At 40.8% G+C, this 23761-nt stretch overlaps 1 protein-coding gene across 1 annotated transcript in view; it reads left to right on the top strand.

The window, feature by feature from the left end:
- Window positions 1-23761, top strand: part of SYN3 (synapsin III) — a 318593-nt gene that overhangs the window by 100181 nt on the left and 194651 nt on the right. The window contains exon 3 of the mRNA XM_066590171.1: window positions 10410-10467. Within this exon, the coding sequence (XP_066446268.1) occupies window positions 10410-10467 (58 nt within the window). The remainder of the gene's footprint in view (window positions 1-10409; window positions 10468-23761) is intronic.

Here is a 23761-nt window from a genome sequence, read left to right as displayed (position 1 = left end):
GATCAGTAGAGGTCTCCGTGATGAGAAGAGTGGTACACGGGATCAGTAGAGGTCTCCGTGATGAGAAGAGGGGTACACGGGATCAGTAGAGGTCTCCGTGATGAGAAGAGGGGTACACGGGATCAGTAGAGGTCTCCGTGATGAGAAGAGGGGTACACGGAATCAGTAGAGATCTCAGTGATGAGAAGAGGGGTAAATGGGATCAGTAGAGGTCTCCGTGATGAGAAGAGGGGTACACGTGATCAGTAGAGGTCCCAGTGATGGGAAGAGGGTTACACGGAATCAGTAGAGGTCTCCGTGATGAGAGGAGTGGTACACAAGATCAGTAGAGGTCTCAGTGATGAGAAGAGGGGTACACGGGATCAGTAGCGGTTTCAGTGATGAGAAGAGGGGTACCCGGGATTAGTAGAGGTCTCCGTGATGAGAAGAGGGGTACAAGGGATTAGTAGAGGTCTCCGTGATGAGAAGAGGGGTACATGGGATCAGTAGTGGTCTCAGTGATGAGAAGAGGGGTATACGGGATCAGTAGAGGTCTCTGTGATGGAAAGAGGGGTATACGGGATCAGTAGTGGTCTCCGTGATGAAAAGAAGGGTACACGGGATTAGTAGAGGTCTCCGTGATGAGAAGAGGGGTACACTGCTGCTGTTTGCTGTAATTAGGGAGTCAGACACTAGATGTCACTCTTGTACTGATAACTGTTTGGAAAAGATCCTTTCTCTTCACAGGAGATGCAGCATGCATGCATATAGCGATGGAAGAACAGCTCCACGGCGCCCCCTATTAGAAGGTGACATATGTCAGTGTCTAACATATCCTTAGTCATGTGGCAAGACCTGTTGTAAGGTCAAACTGGAGCCTTTTCCTGAAGGAAATGACCCCTTGCTACAGACAGGTGGTTTGGGGGTCTTTGTCCCTCATTAGTGCAATGTACTGGTTGAGGGAAGCCCCTTTCCCTTAAATACATGCAGCTGACCCCGCCTTGGCAGAAAGATTACGTCAGCAGTGCCAACCTTCAGTTAGATGGCACCCTGGGCAGAATAATGGACAGAAAGCAGCGAGATAGCAGCGTACCCACACAGCTGAGGTAATAAATACAGCAGCAGAACCAAGCTCATAACATAAATACAGCACCAGCTCCAAGCTCAGTTCATAAATACAGCAGGAGAACCAAGCTCAGTACATAAATACTGTACAAGAACAGACCTCAGTACATGGATGCAATACCAAAACCAAGTTCAATACATAAGTACCAGTACGAAGCTCAGTACATGAAAAGCCAAAACCAAGGTCTGTATTTACAACATAAACACAGCACAAGTACATGGATACAATGTGGATAGATAAATACAGCACCAGAATCAAGCTCTCTTCATAAATACAGCATCAGAACCAAGCTTCATATATAAATATAGAACCAGAAGCAAGTTCATAAGATAAATTGAGCAGCAGAACTATCGGATGGTGCTGCGGGGGCGCCAGTGGGCTGGGAGAGGTGCCCCAGCACATCAGACCGAAGGAGGCAGAAGCAGGAGGGCGATGATGTATAGAGCTCCATTGATTTATGGAGGAACAAGATCATCTGGCCAGACGGAGTTAAGCCTATATCCACCTGGTACCCCCTACAAGCTGGTGGCGGGCACGCTGGCAACCACACAGGTCGCACGTAGATGAGGTTGGCCATGTCTGAACCGCACATCCATCATGCTGCCACCCAGCAGTTGACATCAGGCGGTGGCTGGCACGCTGGCAACCACACAGGTCGTACGTAGATGAGGTTGGCCATGTGTGAACCGCACATCCATCCTGCTGCCACCCGGCAGTTGACATCAGGCGGTATGGGATCCCTCCAAAGTCTAATAAAGGGAGTTGCTACTTAAGCAGTTGCCCACTATGAGCATCATTATGGCTCCACATAGGAATTCAGGCGAGATTGGAAGTCAGTGGCCCCCGATGATGACGAGGTTCGGGTCCCCTGGTGCGAGATGTCACATTTTTCCATCTTTGCTCGCCATCTCCCAGCAGGCAGCGTGCCCCGTGGCCGGCGCCATTATCCGCACACAATACCTGTATACAGTAGAGCCTTGTCCCCCCGGATGCGCCAGCCTGTGACGGCGGGGGACGCTCGCAGTGGGTGACACATCTCACAGCTCCAGGTCATTATATTACCGCAGACGCTGTCCGGACGTGTCGTATCTCTGGATTAATCCCGCAGACGGTGGCGCGGATGCCAGCTGACATGATCTACATACACAGCAGGGTCTACGCCGAGAGAAAACCATGGAATCCCACGCCAAAATAAATCAGGGCACAAAAGAAAAGAATCCGACTTATTCCCATGGGAGACTCTTCCTGATCCGATCGGAAGAAAAGCCAGGAATCCCATTCAGGGGGGATTTATCGAAGTGACGCGTTATATATGCAAATTAGGGAGAAATAAAGGAAAGTGTAACTAAACTTCATGGACACATCGGAAGTTCTGTTTGGTGGGGGTCCTGGTGCTGAGACCCCGATGAGCTCGAAATAAAGGGGCAAAAGCACCCAGCTGAACGCCGCCGCGCCTACGAATTCATAGACTGCGCCCGTATACCGCTCCGAGCGAGCAGGCACAGCGCTCACACAGACGAACGCTTCTACCTCTTCCCTTAACAATAGGTGGGCGTCTCGGGACCCGGAACCCGCTGATCAAAACTCTAATGTGTCACTATGACAGAAGTTTTATCAAAGTTTAGTTAAAGTGACCTCCTGTCCACGGATGGGGTCGGAGAGAAGGGGGGGGGGGTTGTTTACACTGTATCATCTGCCATTGGTCTTCTGTGTCATTATCCCTCTAACCCCCATTTTCAGTTGTCCAAGATGGCCGACTTAATTGCGTATATCCGCGACCATAGAGAACAATGGGCCGTACGTTGCCGATATCCACAGTAAAATTGAACATGTGCGATCTATTTTCTGTGAGCAGATTACGCAATTCTGATGCGCTAATGTGAGCGGATCTGTCTGATTCAATGAATTTGATTGAACCCCGTATTACCACGGATCAAACACTCATGGAATCTGCAATTCCTATCCGGTGGTGTGAGACATACGGGGAGGAACCCTTTAACCCTACAATTGCTGTCTCAGCTCCTCCTGCCCTAAAATAGGCATACTTCCGCCCTCCTTTTTACAACACCCACCATCTTACTTGCATTAACTCTTTCTTATCCATATCCCAGCGACAGCACCACCTTTGCACCTTTGATTAAATTTTGTCCCGAGACCAGAGGGCTGCTATAAACTTTTACATAAAGGCCCATTTAGACACAACGATTATCGCTCTAAAGACGGCTTTTAGTGATATTGAGTGATAATCGTTGTGTCTAAATGGGCTTAAATCTAGGTGCTATTTCTGGGATTCGTAGTTGGCCAAGAGATCCTACATCTGCAAGCAGACTCATGATGCAGCTTTTGATGTGACTGGAGTACAAGCCACCGTCAGCAGCTTTGAGGCCCATAAACTACATTAAGGTGATGGAATGGGGGTTCTGTGAGACGATTTTAATACTCAGTGGGTCCCCCATTTCAGCGCTGTGCCCCCAACAAATCAGCGTGCGCACAAGACGACTCTGTTCAGACGGCTCTGTATCACACGCTCTCCCATAGAGATAAGTGATGGAGCGCTATGGGAGAGCGCACGCGTAGAGCCACATGAAGAGAGTCACGCTGTGTGCTGTTAGGTGAGGGGGACGCTGTAGCCTGTTCTCAGGCCTGTAATAGTACATTCATCAGTCACGTGGCCCAAGAGCAGCTTATCTCATTCAAGTGGATTGGACTGGTCTGCAGTACCAGGCACAGCCACTATACAATGTACAGCACTGTGGCTGGTATGCACTGAAGCATCAGCGGTGCTTTCCCCAGTGCTGCTGTCACTTCAATCAGCTGATTGAGGGGGATCCTGGGCGATCACCTTGGTTGATTAACCATTGATGACCTATTCTAAGGATAGATCATCAATGGTGCAGTCTCGGAAAACACCTTCCCATGCACAACTCTGTCACAAGTTGCCACTAACATCCAGGACAAAGCGGTGCATGCTGCACCTTTTCATCCGGGTAAATGCTGCAGGGCTTAACGAAAGCCAGGCGGACCCCAATAAAGTCCGAGTCCGGCTGGTGCTGCTCATTGGTGACAGAAAGGGCTTGCAGTATTTCCGCTCACATGATGGGACAGGAAATCAGGTACCCAATGCCGATGGGAACGAGCCCAGCCGAAAAAGTAGAATATACTCCCTTGCTTTACCCCTGCAACCCATTGCTAAACTGATAAAACTTTCCTTACAGGTGATGCCATTGGTGAGATCATTGCACTGTGGCGTCCGATCTCTGCACGCCCCGGGGACATCGTGTCCATCACGTAACATGACATCACTATGTAGAAAAGTAAATTAATATGAGGCTGCAAAGTCTTGCAGCATTTTACTGATTATTTGGCCACTAGGTGGTGCTGTTACTTTAGTACTTTTTTGTGTTTTGCCAGTAAGAATAGTAATACTTGTTTTTATAATTCAGCCTGAGAAATTAGTCAGAGTATTTTAGTCATGCCGCATGTCACATGTCACAGTGATCCGAGCGCCTACCCCCACAGAGAAGCCAAAGTCCAGAACTCGGCAGCACTGGCTGTTTTGCCGGGAACATGTGAATACTTTCTTTTACAAAACATTTCAGAATCTGCCGTGTGATTCTACTTTTCCACCAAGTGTTTATGCAACCTGAGGCTATGACTATTCTTCTTGCCCAAAGTCTTCTGTTTCAAATACTTCCAGCCGATTACTCACCGCAATACCAGAGTAATTATTGTATGGTGCCTGAAAGTGTCAATCATGGCATGCGAGGCCACCTAGTGGAATCAAAGACCAATAACATCAACCCAGTTTTAAAGGGGGCACATTATAAATGAATTAACTGAGGCCAGTATAACCAGTCACTGCAGATACCTGTGTGTCTAATTAACCGCTGATGTACTCTAAAGATGCTAAGCATACCCATATGAACAAGACTATGTGATAATACTTCCCTTATGTGTAAAAATAAAACCACTATAATACTGCCCTCTATGTACAAGAATATAACTACTATAATACTGCCCTCTATGTACAAGAACATAACTACTATAATACTGCTCCTATGTACAAGAATATACCTACTATAATACTGCCTCCTATGTACAAGAATATAACTACTATAATACTGCCCCCTATGTACAAGAATATAACTACTATAATACTGCCCTCTATGTACATGAATATAACTACTATAATAATGCTCCTATGTACAAGAATATACCTACTATAATACTGCCTCCTATGTACAAGAATATAACTACTATAATACTGCCTCCTATGTACAAGAATATAACTACTATAATACTGCCCCCTATGTACAAGAATATAACTACTATAATACTGCCCCCTATGTACAAGAATATAACTACTATAATACTGCCCCTATGTACAAGAATATAACTACTATAATACTGCCCTCTATGTACAAGAACATAACTACTATAATACTGCTCCTATGTACAAGAATATACCTACTATAATACTGCCTCCTATGTACAAGAATATAACTACTATAATACTGCCTCCTATGTACAAGAATGTAACTACTATAATACTGCCCCCTATGTACAAGAATATAACTACTATAATACTGCCTCCTATGTACAAGAGTATAACTACTATAATACTGCCTCCTATGTACAAGAATATAACTACTATAATACTGCCCCCTATGTACAAGAATATAACTACTATAATACTGCTCCCTATGTACAAGAATATAACTACTATAATACTGCCTCCTATGTACAAGAATATAACTACTATAATACTGCCCTCTATGTACAAGAATATAAGTACTATAATACTGCCTCCTATGTACAAGAATATAACTACTATAATACTGCTCCCTATGTACAAGAATATAACTACTATAATACTGCCCTCTATGTACAAGAATATAAGTACTATAATAATGCCTCCTATGTACAAGAATATAACTACTATAATACTGCCCTCTATGTACAAGAATATAAGTACTATAATAATGCCTCCTATGTACAAGAATATAACTACTATAATACTGCCCCCTATGTACAAGATTATAACTACTATAATACTGACCCCTATGTACAAGAATATAACTACTATAATACTGCTCCTATGTACAAGAATATACCTACTATAATACTGCCTCCTATGTACAAGAATATAACTACTATAATACTGCCTCCTATGTACAAGAATATAACTACTATAATACTGCCTCCTATGTACAAGAATATAACTACTATAATACAGCTCCTATGTACAAGAATATAACTACTATAATACTGCCCCCTATGTACAAGAATATAACTACTATAATACTGCCCCCTATGTACAAGAATATAACTACTATAATACTGCCCCCTATGTACAAGAATATAACTACTATAATACCTCCCCCCTATGTACAAGAATATAACTACTATAATACTGCCCCCTATGTACAAGAATATAACTACTATAATACTGCCCCCTATGTACAAGAATATAACTACTATAATACTGCCTCCTATGTACAAGAATATAACTACTATAATACTGCCCCCTATGTACAAGAATATAACTACTATAATACCTCCCCCCTATGTACAAGAATATAACTACTATAATACTGCCCCCTATGTACAAGAATATAACTACTATAATACTGCCCCCTATGTACAAGAATATAACTACTATAATACCTCCCCCCTATGAACAAGAATATAACTACTATAATACTGCCCCCTATGTACAAGAATATAACTACTATAATACTGCCCCCTATGTACAAGAATATAACTACTATAATACTGCCCCCTATGTACAAGAATATAACTACTATAATACTGCCCCCTATGTACAAGAATATAACTACTATAATACTGCCTCCTATGTACAAGAATATAACTACTATAATACTGCTCCTATGTACAAGAATATAACTACTATAATACTGCCCCCTATGTACAAGAATATTACTACTATAATACTGCCCCCTATGTACAAGAATATAACTACTATAATACTGCTCCCTATGTACAAGAATATAACTACTATAATACTGCCTCCTATGTACAAGAATATAACTACTATAATACTGCCCCCTATGTACAAGAATATAACTACTATAATACCTCCCCCCTATGTACAAGAATATAACTACTATAATACCTCCCCCCTATGTACAAGAATATAACTACTATAATACTGCCCCCTATGTACAAGAATATAACTACTATAATACTGCCCCCTATGTACAAGAATATAACTACTATAATACTGCCCCCTATGTACAAGAATATAACTACTATAATACTGCCCCCTATGTACAAGAATATAACTACTATAATACTGCCCCCTATGTACAAGAATATAACTACTATAATACTGCCCCCTATGTACAAGAATATTACTACTATAATACTGCCTCCTATGTACAAGAATATAACTACTATAATACTACCCCCCTATGTACAAGAATATAACTACTATAATACTGCTCCCTATGTACAAGAATATTACTACTATAATACTGCCTCCTATGTACAAGAATATAACTACTATAATACTACCCCCCTATGTACAAGAATATAACTACTATAATACTGCCCCCTATGTACAAGAATATAACTACTATAATACTGCTCCCTATGTACAAGAATATACCTACTATAATACTGCCCCCCTATATACAAGAATATAACTACTATAATACTGCCCCCTATGTACAATAATATAACTACTATAATACTGCTCCTATGTACAAGAATATAACTACTATAATACTGCCCCCTATGTACAAGAATATAACTACTATAATACTGCCTCCTATGTACAAGAATATAACTACTATAATACTGCCCCCTATGTACAAGAATATAACTACTATAATACCTCCCCCCTATGTACAAGAATATAACTACTATAATACTGCCCCCTATGTACAAGAATATAACTACTATAATACTGCCCCCTATGTACAAGAATATAACTACTATAATACTGCCTCCTATGTACAAGAATATAACTACTATAATACTGCCCCCTATGTACAAGAATATACCTACTATAATACTGCCCCCTATGTACAAGAATATAACTACTATAATACCTCCCCCCTATGTACAAGAATATAACTACTATAATACCTCCCCCCTATGTACAAGAATATAACTACTATAATACTGCCCCCTATGTACAAGAATATAACTACTATAATACTGCCCCCTATGTACAAGAATATAACTACTATAATACTGCCCCCTATGTACAAGAATATAACTACTATAATACTGCCCCCTATGTACAAGAATATAACTACTATAATACTGCCCCTATGTACAAGAATATAACTACTATAATACTGCCTCCTATGTACAAGAATATACCTACTATAATACTGCCCCTATGTACAGGAATATAACTACTATAATACTGCCCCCTATGTACAAGAATATAACTACTATAATACTGCCCCCTATGTACAAGAATATAACTACTATAATACTGCCCCCTATGTACAAGAATATAACTACTATAATACTGCCCCCTATGTACAAGAATATAACTACTATAATACTATCCCTATGTACAAGAATATAACTACTATAATACTGCCCCCTATGTACAAGAATATAACTACTATAATACTGCCCCCTATGTACAAGAATATATCTACTATAATACTGCCCCCTATGTACAAGAATATAACTACTATAATACTGCCCCTATGTACAGGAATATAACTACTATAATACTGCTCCCTATATACAAGAATATAACTACTATAATACTGCCCCCTATGTACAAGAATATAACTACTATAATACTGCCCCCTATGTACAAGAATATAACTACTATAATACTGCCCCCTATGTACAAGAATATAACTACTATAATACTGCCCCCTATGTACAAGAATATAACTACTATAATACTGCCCCTATGTACAAGAATATAACTACTATAATACTGCCTCCTATGTACAAGAATATACCTACTATAATACTGCCCCTATGTACAGGAATATAACTACTATAATACTGCCCCCTATGTACAAGAATATAAATACTATAATACTGCCCCCTATGTACAAGAATATAACTACTATAATACTGCCCCCTATGTACAAGAATATAACTACTATAATACTGCCCCCTATGTACAAGAATATAACTACTATAATACTATCCCTATGTACAAGAATATAACTACTATAATACTGCCCCCTATGTACAAGAATATAACTACTATAATACTGCCCCCTATGTACAAGAATATATCTACTATAATACTGCCCCCTATGTACAAGAATATAACTACTATAATACTGCCCCTATGTACAGGAATATAACTACTATAATACTGCTCCCTATATACAAGAATATAACTACTATAATACTGCCCCCTATGTACAAGAATATAACTACTATAATACTGCTCCTATGTACAAGAATATAACTACTATAATACTGCCCCTGTACAAGAATATAACTACTATAATACTGCCTCCTATGTACAAGAATATAACTACTATAATACTGCCCCTGTACAAGAATATATCTACTATAATACTGCCCCCTATGTACAAGAATATAACTACTATAATACTGCCCCTATGTACAGGAATATAACTACTATAATACTGCTCCCTATATACAAGAATATAACTACTATAATACTGCCCCCTATGTACAAGAATATAACTACTATAATACTGCTCCTATGTACAAGAATATAACTACTATAATACTGCCCCTGTACAAGAATATAACTACTATAATACTGCCCCTGTACAAGAATATAACTACTATAATACTGCCTCCTATGTACAAGAATACAACTACTATAATACTGCCCCCCTATGTACAAGAATATAACTACTATAATACTGCCTCCTATGTACAAGAATATAACTACTATAATACTGCCCCCTATGTACAAGAATATAACTACTATAATACTGCCCCCTATATACAAGAATATAACTACTATAATACTGCCCCCCTATGTACAAGAATATAACTACTATAATACTGCCCCCTATGTACAAGAATATAACTACTATAATACTGCCTCCTATGTACAAGAATATAACTACTAGAATACTACCCCCATGTACAAGAATATAACTACTATAATACTGCCCCCTATGTACAAGAATATAACTACTATAATACTGCCCCCTATGTACAAGAATATAACTACTATAATACTGCCCCCTATGTACAAGAATATAACACCCCCCACCTCCTTCGATTTCTTTATCACAGTGGATAACAAGCTGTGACTTCCACCAGAGTCTATTGTGATGTTTCTCTGTCATTCTCTCCCTTGCAGGCCCAAGTATTTCCGCGGGAAGAAGGTGAACATGGAGTATGAGATCCGGGTGGAGCAGGTAGGAGTCAGTTAGACATATAACCGCTGCAGATGTAGTTGGGGTCTTATTGAAGGTTGTAAAATGCATGGTGGAGAAGACCGATACAACATGGTGATATGGCAGCAATAAGCGACATCACTGGGATCCGCCTCATGTCTCTGGCACATATCCTCAAGTTGCAGTCAGGATGCCGCTGCAGCGCTCAGAGAAGATCCTCACTTATCTCCCCACCATCTGCGTTCCTGCATGTACTGTGTACAGCGCGGATGGCGGGGAGGAAGAGCGAGGATGTTCTCTGAAGACTACGGCAGCGGCATCTCCTACCGGAACTTAAGAGTGAGTTATTGCGCTTTGTAAGTGGCTCTCCTAAGAGGGCCACCGGTTTCCCAAATTTGCAACAATTTGAACTAAGTATGCCCAGAAGTACACTAATGGATTGGCTGCTGCAGCGCAAGCAGTGCACAGAGAGTGTTGCTTTTCGCAAGGGGTGCTGCTATAGAGACATTTGGAAGGTGCAATATCTTGCAGAGTAGCCATGGCCCATGTGTCCCAGACACAGGGGTATGCAGCACCCAGAGTTGGGTGAACACAACAGCTAGGAAAGTAAGACAGCAGGAGGTGCATTGAATATACTGTGTCTGCTGTGGAGTGAGGGTGCAACGGTCTGCAGAGAGGATGAAAGCTGCAAGCACTGTTATAAGAGACCCTGATTCTTTATTAACTGGAGACTAGCTGGACAGCAACAAACTGTAAGTGAGGCCAGCCTCAAGCCTAACGTTGGATGTACACACTGCCTTGGACAAAGGCAGAAAATCCACAGGCCTGTGGGGTAGTTAAAGGGGTTTTCTGAGTTGTAACATCTAGGTAAAATCCCTTCCCCACCGAGTAACATAAGAAACAGTGATCTACTCTCCTCTACCTGCTCTCACTCTGTTCCGGTATTAAGTCCTCCACTCCGGTCTGTGTCCACAGCAGTCCCTCCCATTTTATGGGACATCACAGGGGCTGCAGCCAACAACAGAGCTCAGCAATGGACAACCCCTTTAAGGACAATGAAGTTTGGTCATGTGATCACAAGTCGTGCAGATACAGCACTTTACAATATATGTAGCTGTGTAGTTTGGCCACTAGGTGGCTGCAGAGTACTAAAATTTTATACAATGCCAGCAGTCATCATCATTAAGGTGAGACTTGTCATCTTAAAAGGGTAACCTGGAGCAAGTGTGCAATTCCCCTACAGCGCCACTACAGGAGGAATAAGGTATTACAACGCTTGTACATTGTCACCATTACATGCTCCAATTATATCAGAGCTTATGCATCTCCCACTGCCAATCAGAGGGCAAGGAGAATCCAGCTCCGCCCCTCAGATGCCAAAAGGAGGAGTATATAGGTGCTTTGTGGAGCAATTAGCGCCTTCTAATTCAGCTTCCTGTAAGATGGACCCGGTGACGGGTTTCCTTTAAGAGTTTAGCTAATTACCGCTGGTCCGAGGTTATTCTGTACCCACAGACGTTGGCAGCAATCAAGCCCTGCCTCTCAAAGCTGTGAAAAAAAATTGCTTTCTGACCTTTTTGTGTTATGGCGCCAAAAAGCATCGCCACTCAGGGTGAACGCACAATGTCGTGCCGCTCTCGCCCCTGCCAAGTCCAGACACGACTCAATGAAGTTCATTGCCTTGCCAGCAACGTGCTTGGGGCACAGAGATTTGTCTTGGCACCGGACTTAAAGAACAAAGTTTTCAGCTTGTTTACTGGAGAAATTATCAGCGACCCCCCCACTGCCCCCCATGCCTGTTGTCTACCCCTCTCAATAGAGTCACCAACATGCCACCTTCCCATCATACATTCCCACTGCGCCCGCGTTGCCCCCCACCTCCTCGGAGCACCTCCGCTCTCATTCCATCATCAGATTAATATTCTCCACATCTGATTTTAGAACAGAGCCTCCATTCATGGATTCCTTATGTGGATGGAATAAAGACGGCGAGGCGGGGGGGGGGGGGGGACACAACGTGCGGCAAGACGCTGAAGGGGCATCTTATACAGAGATACAAAGATGAGGCGCTGACCAAGAGAAAACAGCCGTGCAATAAAAATAACCATGCCTGTGGATTTAAGGAGGCAGAATGCCCACAGGGCACCAAAAATAGCCACACTGCCAGTAAGTTCTGAAAGGTGCCGCCCTACCACCTTAAGAAAAGATGAGCCCATTAGGTGACACACTGCAGCGCGTGTTCCAACACCTTAAAGGGGTCTTCCAGGCCAGAACAGAAGCTGCTGCTCCGACCAGTGTATAGTGGCCGGCCCTTGAAACTGCAGGTTGGGGTCTCATTGAAATCAGTGGGAGTAGCGCCTGCAATTACACCCATTGACCACTACACAGGGGTCGGAGCAGCGGCTTCTACTCTAACCCCTCTGTATCCCAGCGGGGACAGCAGGCGCTGCCTGGAAAACCCCTTTAAAGAAAAATTCCATCTTTAGACCAGATTCACACAAATGTATTTGCACTCAAAAAAATTGCGCGGACAATACGCAGAAAATGGAAGCCATGGATGTTAACGGGTTCGTTCACGGGCGCGCTTATTTGGAACGTATAACTTGGTTGCGCAAAAAATATGCAGCATGCTCTATTTACCAGCACATTTGTGCAGGGAAGGAACACGTCTTGAGCTCCTAACACGAGAGCCGCGAAGCATCATCATTTGCGCCTACAAAAGGTTAAACAAAATACGCTCGTGCGTGCAAAAATACGCCGCAAAATCACACAAATACGCTTACTCCTGTGTGAATCCACCTTAAATGCAAGGTCCACCTAAAGGCCAGTCTCACTCGGACACAAGCGCATTTGCGCAGTGGGCGTGGCTTATTTGCACATATGCATATTTCACAGCATTTTGTTGCGGGTGGAAATCCTGCGCATTCCACGCACGAGAAAACACGGACACACGCTCTGAGTCAGGGGAATGAGCAATGAAGGTAATTAGTTCAATATACGCTATTCTCGCGTGTAAACGCATCACAGAGCACAGCGCTGCGCACAAAATACGGGACATCACTGGGTTGTATTCTCTGTGGCGTGAATCCGGCCTTAAGGAGGAGTGCTGCACCAGAAACATCGCAGCGTGTCCCATTCTTGGGTGATTTTGTTGATGAATCGCTCATTCCTGTTCATGGGAGCAGAAAAAACATTGCGTTGCGCTCGCATATAAATCGTGGGCTTGCGGGGGCGACGTTGGTCTCTTGTCCGTGTAAGTGTATCCTAAAGGGGTTGTCCACGGTTGGAAAAACATGGCTGCTTTCTTCCAAACACGGCGCCACCCTTGTCAGTCGGTTGCTTCTGGTATTGCAGCTCAGCTCCAATTCACTTCAATGGAGCTGAGCTGCAATACCGCAACCAGCTGTGTGGGGAAGGGTGGCGCTGTGCTTGGTTTCGGTTTACAAAAAAAAAGCCATTTTTTCTATATGGATTGGTCAGCAGTAAGTCATCTGCTTGTTGTTGGTGTCCACTTGGCAAAACCCAAATTTTAAACATGTGAGACAGCAATGGCTCGGCTACATGCTGATGGTCTCCAATTAGCAAGAGCCAGTATTTTCAGATGATATGGATCAGTCAGTATCAGCTGGGCTACTTGTTAATGATATAACAGATATGGATCAGTCAGCAATGGTCAAACTATTTACTAGGCCTTTCCTCTTGACAGTAGCCAGCTCTTACAGATTTGGATCTGGCAGCAGTGCCTAGGCTGCTTGTTGATGGTCTCCACTTAGCAACAACCAGTTTTTACATATGTGAATCAGTCAGCAATAAATAGCCTACATGCTGATGGTCTCATTTACAGATGTTATACATCAGTCAGCAGATATGGACCAGTCAGCAGCGCCTCAGTTTCTTGATTGCAATTTTCACTTGACAGCAGCCAGCTCTTACAGACTTGGATCTGTCAGCAGTGTCGAGGCTGCTTGTTGATGGTCTCCACTTATCAACAGATGTATCTATATCTGTGAAACAAACGTTAGCCCTGACTGCCATGCATTCTTGTGGTTTCTGCCGGCAGCACCTGGTGGTTCAGTCAGTGATGGAAACGTTGATTGCTGATTGTCTGCCAATGGCAGAAGTTATGAATCAGTCAGTAGAGTCTGCAATAATAATGAGCTTCATTCACTTTCACAGCAAAGCTACTTGTTGACGGTCTCCACTTCATTTGTTGACGGTCTCCACTTCATTTACATTGCAGCGTGTTGCTAATAACTTCCCAAAAAGGACACAATGGCAGACCTCCTGAGCAGTGTGAGGGCCGCGCCGGCTTCTCCCTTCTCCTGTCTACTTTCACACGAACCTGTCTAGCATTTCTTCCTTTTCGGAATTTTTTTTTCTAATTTTGTCTCGGAAACTTGGCAGATTGGAAATGCCAGAAAGTGAAGTAATAAACTCTTCAGAGAGAAGCAAAACCGAAGGAAGGAACAGGGAAGACGCCGGAGATAAGAGCTCAGCGCCGAATGTTTGATCTATTTTAGAACCTGAGCTGTGGAATTTCCAGGAGATGTAAAACTAAACACAAGTCCTGCGCTAAAGACAACCGTACGGACGGACATGTGACCGGCGACTAACAGCACCCCACATAGAGCTGGTGCATTGTGGTATAACAAGAGCAGGGCCTCAGGGGGCGGAGCATAACTGAGAGAGGGCACCAATGTAGGACGATGTGTCACCCCATCAACCCCCACAGTGGATATACAGCATATCAGTACAGACCACAGTGTTCCCGATACTGATGGATGCCAATCTAGAAACACACCTTCTACAGTAGTAGTTATATACTTGTACATAGGGGGCAGTATTATAGTAGTTATATTCTTGTACATAGGGGGCAGTATTATAGTAGTTATATTCTTGTACATAGGGGGCAGTATTATAGTAGTTATATTCTTGTACATAGGGGACAGTATTATAGTAGTTATATTCTTGTACATAGGGGGCAGTATTATAGTAGTTATATTCCTGTACATAGGGACAGTATTATAGTAGTTATATTCTTGTACATAGGGGGCAGTATTATAGTAGTTATATTCTTGTACATAGGGGGCAGTATTATAGTAGTTATATTCTTGTACATAGGAGCAGTATTATAGTAGTTATATTCTTGTACATAGGGGGCAGTATTATAGTAGTTATATACTTGTACATAGGGGGCAGTATTATAGTAGTTATATTCTTGTACATAGGGAGCAGTATTATAGTAGTTATATACTTGTACATAGGGGGCAGTATTATAGTAGTTATATTCTTGTACATAGGAGCAGTATTATAGTAGTTATATTCTTGTACATAGGAGCAGTATTATAGTAGTTATATTCTTGTACATAGGAGCAGTATTATAGTAGTTATATTCTTATACATAGGGGCAGTATTATAGTAGTTATATTCTTGTACATAGGGGGCAGTATTATAGTAGTTATATTCTTGTACATAGGGAGCAGTATTATAGTAGTTATATTCTTGTACATAGGGGGCAGTATTATAGTAGTTATATTCTTGTACATAGGGGACAGTATTATAGTAGTTATATTCTTGTACATAGGAGGCAGTATTATAGTAGTTATATTCTTGTATATAGGGGGCAGTATTATAGTAGTTATATTCTTGTACATAGGGGGCAGTATTATAGTAGTTATATTCTTGTACATAGGGGGCAGTATTATAGTAGTTATATTCTTGTACATAGGGGGAAGTAATATAGTAGTTATATTCTTGTACATAGGGGGCAGTATTATAGTAGTTATATTCTTGTACATAGGGGGCAGTATTATAGTAGTTATATTCTTGTACATAGGAGCAGTATTATAGTAGTTATATTCTTGTACATAGGAGGTAGTATTATAGTAGTTATATTCTTGTACATAGGGGGAAGTAATATAGTAGTTATATTCTTGTACATAGGGGGCAGTATTATAGTAGTTATATTCTTGTACATAGGGGGCAGTATTATAGTAGTTATATTCTTGTACATAGGGGGTAGTATTATAGTAGTTATATTCTTGTACATAGGGGGCAGTATTATAGTAGTTATATTCTTGTACATAGGGGGCAGTATTATAGTAGTTATATTCTTGTACATAGGGGCAGTATTATAGTAGTTATATTCTTGTACATAGGAGCAGTATTATAGTAGTTATATTCTTGTACAGAGGAGGCAGTATTATAGTAGGTATATTCTTGTACATAGGGGGTAGTATTATAATAGTTATATTCTTGTACATATGGGGCAGTATTATAGTAGTTATATTCTTGTACATAGGAGCAGTATTATAGTAGTTATATTCTTATACATAGGGGCAGTATTATAGTAGTTATATTCTTGTACATAGGGGGCAGTATTATAGTAGTTATATTCTTGTACATAGGGGGCAGTATTATAGTAGTTATATACTTGTACATAGGGGGCAGTATTATAGTAGTTATATACTTGTACATAGGGGGCAGTATTATAGTAGTTATATACTTGTACATAGGGGGCAGTATTATAGTAGTTATATACTTGTACATAGGGGGCAGTATTATAGTAGTTATATTCTTGTACATAGTGGACAGTATTATAGTAGTTATATACTTGTACATAGGGGGCAGTATTATAGTAGTTATATTCTTATACATAGGGGCAGTATTATAATAGTTATATTCTTGTACATAGGGAGCAGTATTATAGTAGTTATATTCTTGTATATAGGGGGCAGTATTATAGTAGTTATATTCTTGTACATAGGGGGCAGTATTATAGTAGTTATATTCTTGTACATAGGGGGCAGTATTATAGTAGTTATATACTTGTACATAGGGGGCAGCATTATAGTAGTTATATTCTTATACATAGGGGCAGTATTATAGTAGTTATATTCTTGTACATAGTGGACAGTATTATAGTAGTTATATACTTGTACATAGGGGGCAGTATTATAGTAGTTATATTCTTATACATAGGGGCAGTATTATAGTAGTTATATTCTTGTACATAGGGGCAGTATTATAGTAGTTATATTCTTGTACATAGAGGGCAGTATTATAGTAGTTATATTCCTGTACATAGGGGGCAGTATTATAGTAGTTATATTCTTGTACATAGGGGGCAGTATTATAGTACTTATATTATTGTACATAGGGGGCAGTATTATAGTAGTTATATTCTTGTACATAGGGGGCAGTATTATAGTAGTTATATTCTTGTACATAGGGGGCAGTATTATAGTAGTTATATTCTTGTACATAGGGGGCAGTATTATAGTAGTTATATTCTTGTACATAGGGGGCAGTATTATAGTAGTTATATTCTTGTACATAGGGGGCAGTATTATAGTAGTTATATTCTTGTACATAGGGGGCAGTATTATAGTAGTTATATTCTTGTACATAGGGGCAGTATTATAGTAGTTATATTCTTGTACATAGGGGGCAGTATTATAGTACTTATATTCTTGTACATAGGGGGCAGTATTATAGTAGTTATATTCTTGTACATAGGGGGCAGTATTATAGTAGTTATATTCTTGTACATAGGGGCAGTATTATAGTAGTTATATTCTTATACATAGGGGCAGCATTATAGTAGTTATATTCTTATACATAGGGGCAGTATTATAGTAGTTATAATCTTGTACATAGAGGGTAGTATTATAGTAGTTATATTCTTGTACATGGGAGCAGTATTATAGTAATTATATTCTTGTACATAGGTGGCAGTATTATAGTAGTTATATTCTTGTACATAGGAGCAGTATTATAGTAGTTATATACTTGTACATAGGGGGCAGTATTATAGTAGTTATATTCTTGTACATAGGGGGCAGTATTATAGTATTTATATTCTTGTACATAGGAGCAGTATTATAGTAGTTATATTCTTGTACATAGGGGGCAGTATTATAGTAGTTATATTCTTGTACATAGGGGGCAGTATTATAGTAGTTATATTCTTGTACATAGGGGGCAGTATTATAGTAGTTATATTCTTGTACATAGGGGGCAGTATTATAGTAGTTATATTCGTGTACATAGGAGGCAGTATTATAGTAGTTATATTCTTATACATAGGGGGGCAGTATTCTAGTAGTTATATTCTTGTACATAGGGGGCAGTATTATAGTAGTTATATTCTTATACATTGGGGCAGCATTATAGTAATTATATTCTTGTACATAGGTGGCAGTATTATAGTAGTTATATTCTTGTACATAGGGGGCAGTATTATAGTATTTAAATTCTTTACATAGGGGGCAGTATTATAGTAGTTATATTCTTGTATATAGAGGGCAGTATTATAGTAGTTATATTCTTGTACATAGGGGGCAGTATTATAGTAGTTATATTCTTGTACATAGGGAGCAGTATTATAGTAGTTATATGCTTGTACATAGGGGGCAGTATTATAGTAGTTATATTCTTGTACATAGGGGGCAGTATTATAGTATTTAAATTCTTTACATAGGGGGCAGTATTATAGTAGTTATATTCTTGTATATAGAGGGCAGTATTATAGTAGTTATATTCTTGTACATAGGAGCAGTATTATAGTAGTTATATTCTTGTACATAGGGGGCAGTAGTATAGTAGTTATATTCTTGTACATAGGGGGCAGTATTATAGTAGTTATATTCTTGTACATAGGGGGCAGTATTATAGTAGTTATATTCTTGTACATGGGAGGCAGTATTATAGTAGTTATATTCTTGTACATGGGAGGCGGTATTATAGTAGTTATATTCTTGTACATAGGGGACAGTATTATAGTAGTTATATTCTTGCACATAGGGGGCAGTATTATAGTAGTTATATTCTTGTACATAGGGGGCAGTATTATAGTAGTTATATTCTTGTACATAGGCGGCAGTATTATAGTAGTTATATTCTTGTACATAGGAGCAGTATTCTAGCAGTTATATTCTTGTACATACGGGGCAGTATTATAGTAGTTATATTCTTGTACATACGGAGCAGTATTATAGTAGTTATATTCTTGTACATAGGGGGCAGTATTATAGTAGTTATATTCTTGTACATACGGGGCAGTATTATAGTAGTTATATTCTTGTACATAGGGGGCAGTATTATAGTAGTTATATTCTTGTACATAGGCGGCAGTATTATAGTAGTTATATTCTTGTACACAGGAGCAGTATTATAGTAGTTATATTCTTGTACATAGGGGGCAGTATTATAGTAGTTATATTCTTGTACATAGGGGGCAGTATTATAGTAGTCATATTCTTGTACATAGGGGGCAGTATTATAGTAGTTATATTCTTGTACATAGGGGCAGTATTATAGTGGTTATATTCTTGTACATAAGGGGCAGTATTATAGTAGTTATATTCTTGTACATAGGAGCAGTATTATAGTAGTTATATTATTGTACATAGGGGGCAGTATTATAGTAGTTATATTCTTGTACATAGGGGGCAGTATTATAGTAGTTATATTCTTGTACATAGGAGGCAGTATTATAGTAGTTATATTCTGGTACATAGGGGAGCAGTATTATAGTAGTTATATTCTTGTACATAGGAGTAGTATTATAGTAGTTATATTCTTGTACATAGGGGGCAGTATTATAGTAGTAGTTATATTCTTGTACATAGGAGGCAGTATTATAGTAGTTATATTCTTGTACATAGGAGGCAGTATTATAGTAGTTATATTCTTGTACATAGGAGACAGTATTATAGTAGTTATATTCTTGTACATAGGGGGCAGTATTATAGTAGTTATATTCTTGTACATAGGGGGCAGTATTATAGTAGTTATATTCTTGTACATAGGGGCAGTATTATAGTAGTTATATTCTTGTACATTGGGGGTAGTATTATAGTAGTTATATTCTTGTACATAGGGGCAGTATTATAGTAGTTATATTCTTGTACATAGGGAGCAGTATTATGTAGTAGTTATGTTTTTGTATAAAGGAGGCAGTTAGATATTAGTTACCTTGTTGTACTTGGGTAGCAGTTAACTAATAGAGCACTGGACATTGAACACTGGTGGTTGTAGTAAATGGCATCTTCCTAACTTTAAAGCATTATGTAGTTTTCTACTTCCTGAGAGTAGATAATCCGCCGCAGGGAGACGTAGCTGCAGTTCTTTTCGTTTTTAAATCTCTCTGAGACTAAGTGCTGTGGCACGGCAGATAATCTTATGAGAACATGTACTTGCAGTAACATCTAAGGGCCGACTCCTCGGTCCTGATCCTTGAGCACATTTAGCAGTTTCTGCCCCTTTAATGGCTAATATCACATTATAGAGGTATACCTCGCTGGGTCAGGTTGGGGATGTCACCCGCTCTGTACTCCACATTTGACCTCAGTGATTGATGTATGTTTATTGTTTAACTGTTATATAAGGATAGTAACTTTTTATACTTTTGGGACCATAATGGCGGCATCCTCCGACTATGTCTACAAAGGGTAAAGTGAAAGGATGGTGCATCATAGACCGTGGGAGCTGAGAAGGACATATAATTAGCAGGCTGAACACATTTCATACACAATCCAGGGAGATAAGTCATCATTAAACTCTACCTCACCCCCTCCACCTCCAACCGCAGCCGCAGGAACCACGAACCACCGTGAGATTTAGTACAAAGGGTTCTGAATGGCTTTGCCACTCATCAGTGGCCGGACGTCAGGAGGATATCCTCGTCAATAGAACTGTCTGCAACAATAGCATAAACATAGGAGGGCGTGGGAAAATGCCGAAATAACAAGGTCTCATTGAAGGGCATCTGCTTTTCCCTCAGTGAAGGGAAGTCTAGCAATGCACCTGCATTTGGTTTTATGAGGCAAACACCTGGGAACCCCCCCCCCCAAACACACACACATAGACACCCCCCCCCCACACACACACACACACACATACACACAGACACCCTCCCACACACACAGACACCCCCCCAAACACACAGACACACCCCCCAAACACACATACACACAGACACCCTCCCACACACACAGACACCCCCCCAAACACACAGACACCCCCCCCCCCCAAACACACATACACACAGACACCCTCCCACACACACAAACACCCACCCAAACACACACACAGACACCCCCCCCAAACGCACAGACACCCACCCAAACACACACAGACCCCCCCCAAACACAGACAGACAGATACCCCCTCACCCCCCCCCCCCACACACACACACAGACACCCCCCCCCCAAACACACATACATACAGACACCCACCCAAACACACACAGACAGACACCCCCTCACCCCCCCCCCCCCCCCCACAGACACAGACCCCCCCCAAACACACATACACACAGACACCCACCCAAACACTCACAGACAGACACCCCATCACCCCTCCCCCCACACACACAAAGACACCCCCCCCCCCAAACAGACATCCCCTCAAACACACACACACAGACACCCTCCCACCCCCACACCCCCACGAACACACCACATCCCCATTTGCTAGTGGGTCATTCGGTATTATTTAGCAGTCTCTGGTGGTATTATTTGTGAATTTAATTGGCACATAATACTGCCATATACTACAGTTCACAGATATACTGCAATTTAATGGGGGCTTTTTGATAGAGTATTATTGGATGTTGCATATATTTTGTACATTATATGGTGGAATTGTATAGCCTGCATATGGCAGTATTATGTGGGATATATGGGGCAGTATTATGTGGGATATATGTGGCAGTATAAGGTGGGATATATCTTGCAATACTACGTGTGTTCTTCAAGGTAGTATTTGGATACTGCGCATTATTTGAGCACTTTATGGGGGTATTACATTGCCTGTATATGCTGCAGTATTGTGGAAACATATAGCACTATTATGTGGGCTGTTTAAGGGAATATTATTTAAATACTTCATATTATGTTTGGCACTACATAGTGTTATTATATAGTATGTATATGGAAGTATTATCTTAGCTTTATATCACAGTATTATTCAAGAATTACGTGGCAGTAGTATAGGGGATATACGTGGCAGTATTATATGGGCTTTACAATGTAGTGTTATTTGGATACTGCTAATTGTTTGAGCACTTAATGGCAGAGTCATATAGCCTGTATATGGCGGTATTATGTTTGGATCATGTGGCAGCATTATGTATGAACTATATGGCACTGTTATGTAGGATGTATGTGGCATTTCCATTTGGTGTTTGGACACTGCACAATATTTAGCAGTATTTCTTGGTATTATATAACTTGTATTTGGTAGTATAATCATGACACCATATGGCAGTATTATGTCGGAATCTTGGAGCAGTACTACAACATATATCTTACATAGCACTGTGTGGGCTCTTCAAAATAGTATTTGTACCCTGCTGATTATTTAGCACAATATGGTGGTATTATATAGTCTGTATATGACTATATTATCATGGAATTATATGTCCATATTATGTTGAAACCTTGTGACAGTTTGAGGCGCTGTTGTGTTTAAGGCCTCGGTCAGACAAGCGTGTTATTTTGCGTACCTATGTGGGCGAAAAAAATGTGCTGCACGCGTGTGCAAAATGCGTGTAGCCGAAGCTATCTGCTTTCTTTTACATGTGCTCAAAATAGTGTGTTCACAAGATGTAATGATGCGCAGCTCGCAGCTCTACAGAGTGCGGTCCTATCTCTAACGCGCAGCACGGACCTTGCAGGCGCGCATTCTAGGCACGCATGTGCTATCTTTTGCAGGTGTGAGTATTTTGCGCCTCTAAAAGCGGACATGTGACCAGCTCATAGGAAACCAATGGCTCTAATAGACGTGCGCAAAATAACACGCTGGTCTGACCGAGGCCTAAGGGAGTAGTACTTGTATGCTGTATATTATTTTGGCACTATATGCTAGTATTACACAGCTTGTATATAGCAGTGTCATATTATTGGGCACTATATGGCAGTATTTTGTCGATTTAAATTCTGCAAGTGCCTGTTTAATATGACACGTTCGGGTGCGGGTCTACAAAGCTTGTGGCTCAGAGGTTCATTACCTACAAAACTGGCCGAGGGAAATCACTTGCATCAAAACCTGCAAACTGTGGCCTAAACCATGAAGCTGTGAACGATGGGGAGAGCTTATAGAGTTGTACGCGGGGCGCCAGAGTAACACGCAGCCCACCCCGCGCCGCCATATGGGAAATGATAAAACACTTAACACAATTAGTAAATAGCCGGCTCTGGCCAAGACTTCTAGCAGACTAATAACCGGATCCGGCCAAATGTAGGAGCTTCGAGGGAGCGAGCGGGTAATTATGTACCAGGATAGAGCGCATCGCTGAGCAGACATAAC

The sequence above is a fragment of the Eleutherodactylus coqui genome, chromosome 2 (assembly GCF_035609145.1).
Source record: "Eleutherodactylus coqui strain aEleCoq1 chromosome 2, aEleCoq1.hap1, whole genome shotgun sequence".
Taxonomy (NCBI): Eukaryota; Metazoa; Chordata; class Amphibia; order Anura; family Eleutherodactylidae; genus Eleutherodactylus; species Eleutherodactylus coqui.
This window is presented reverse-complemented; position numbering and strand designations above follow the sequence as displayed.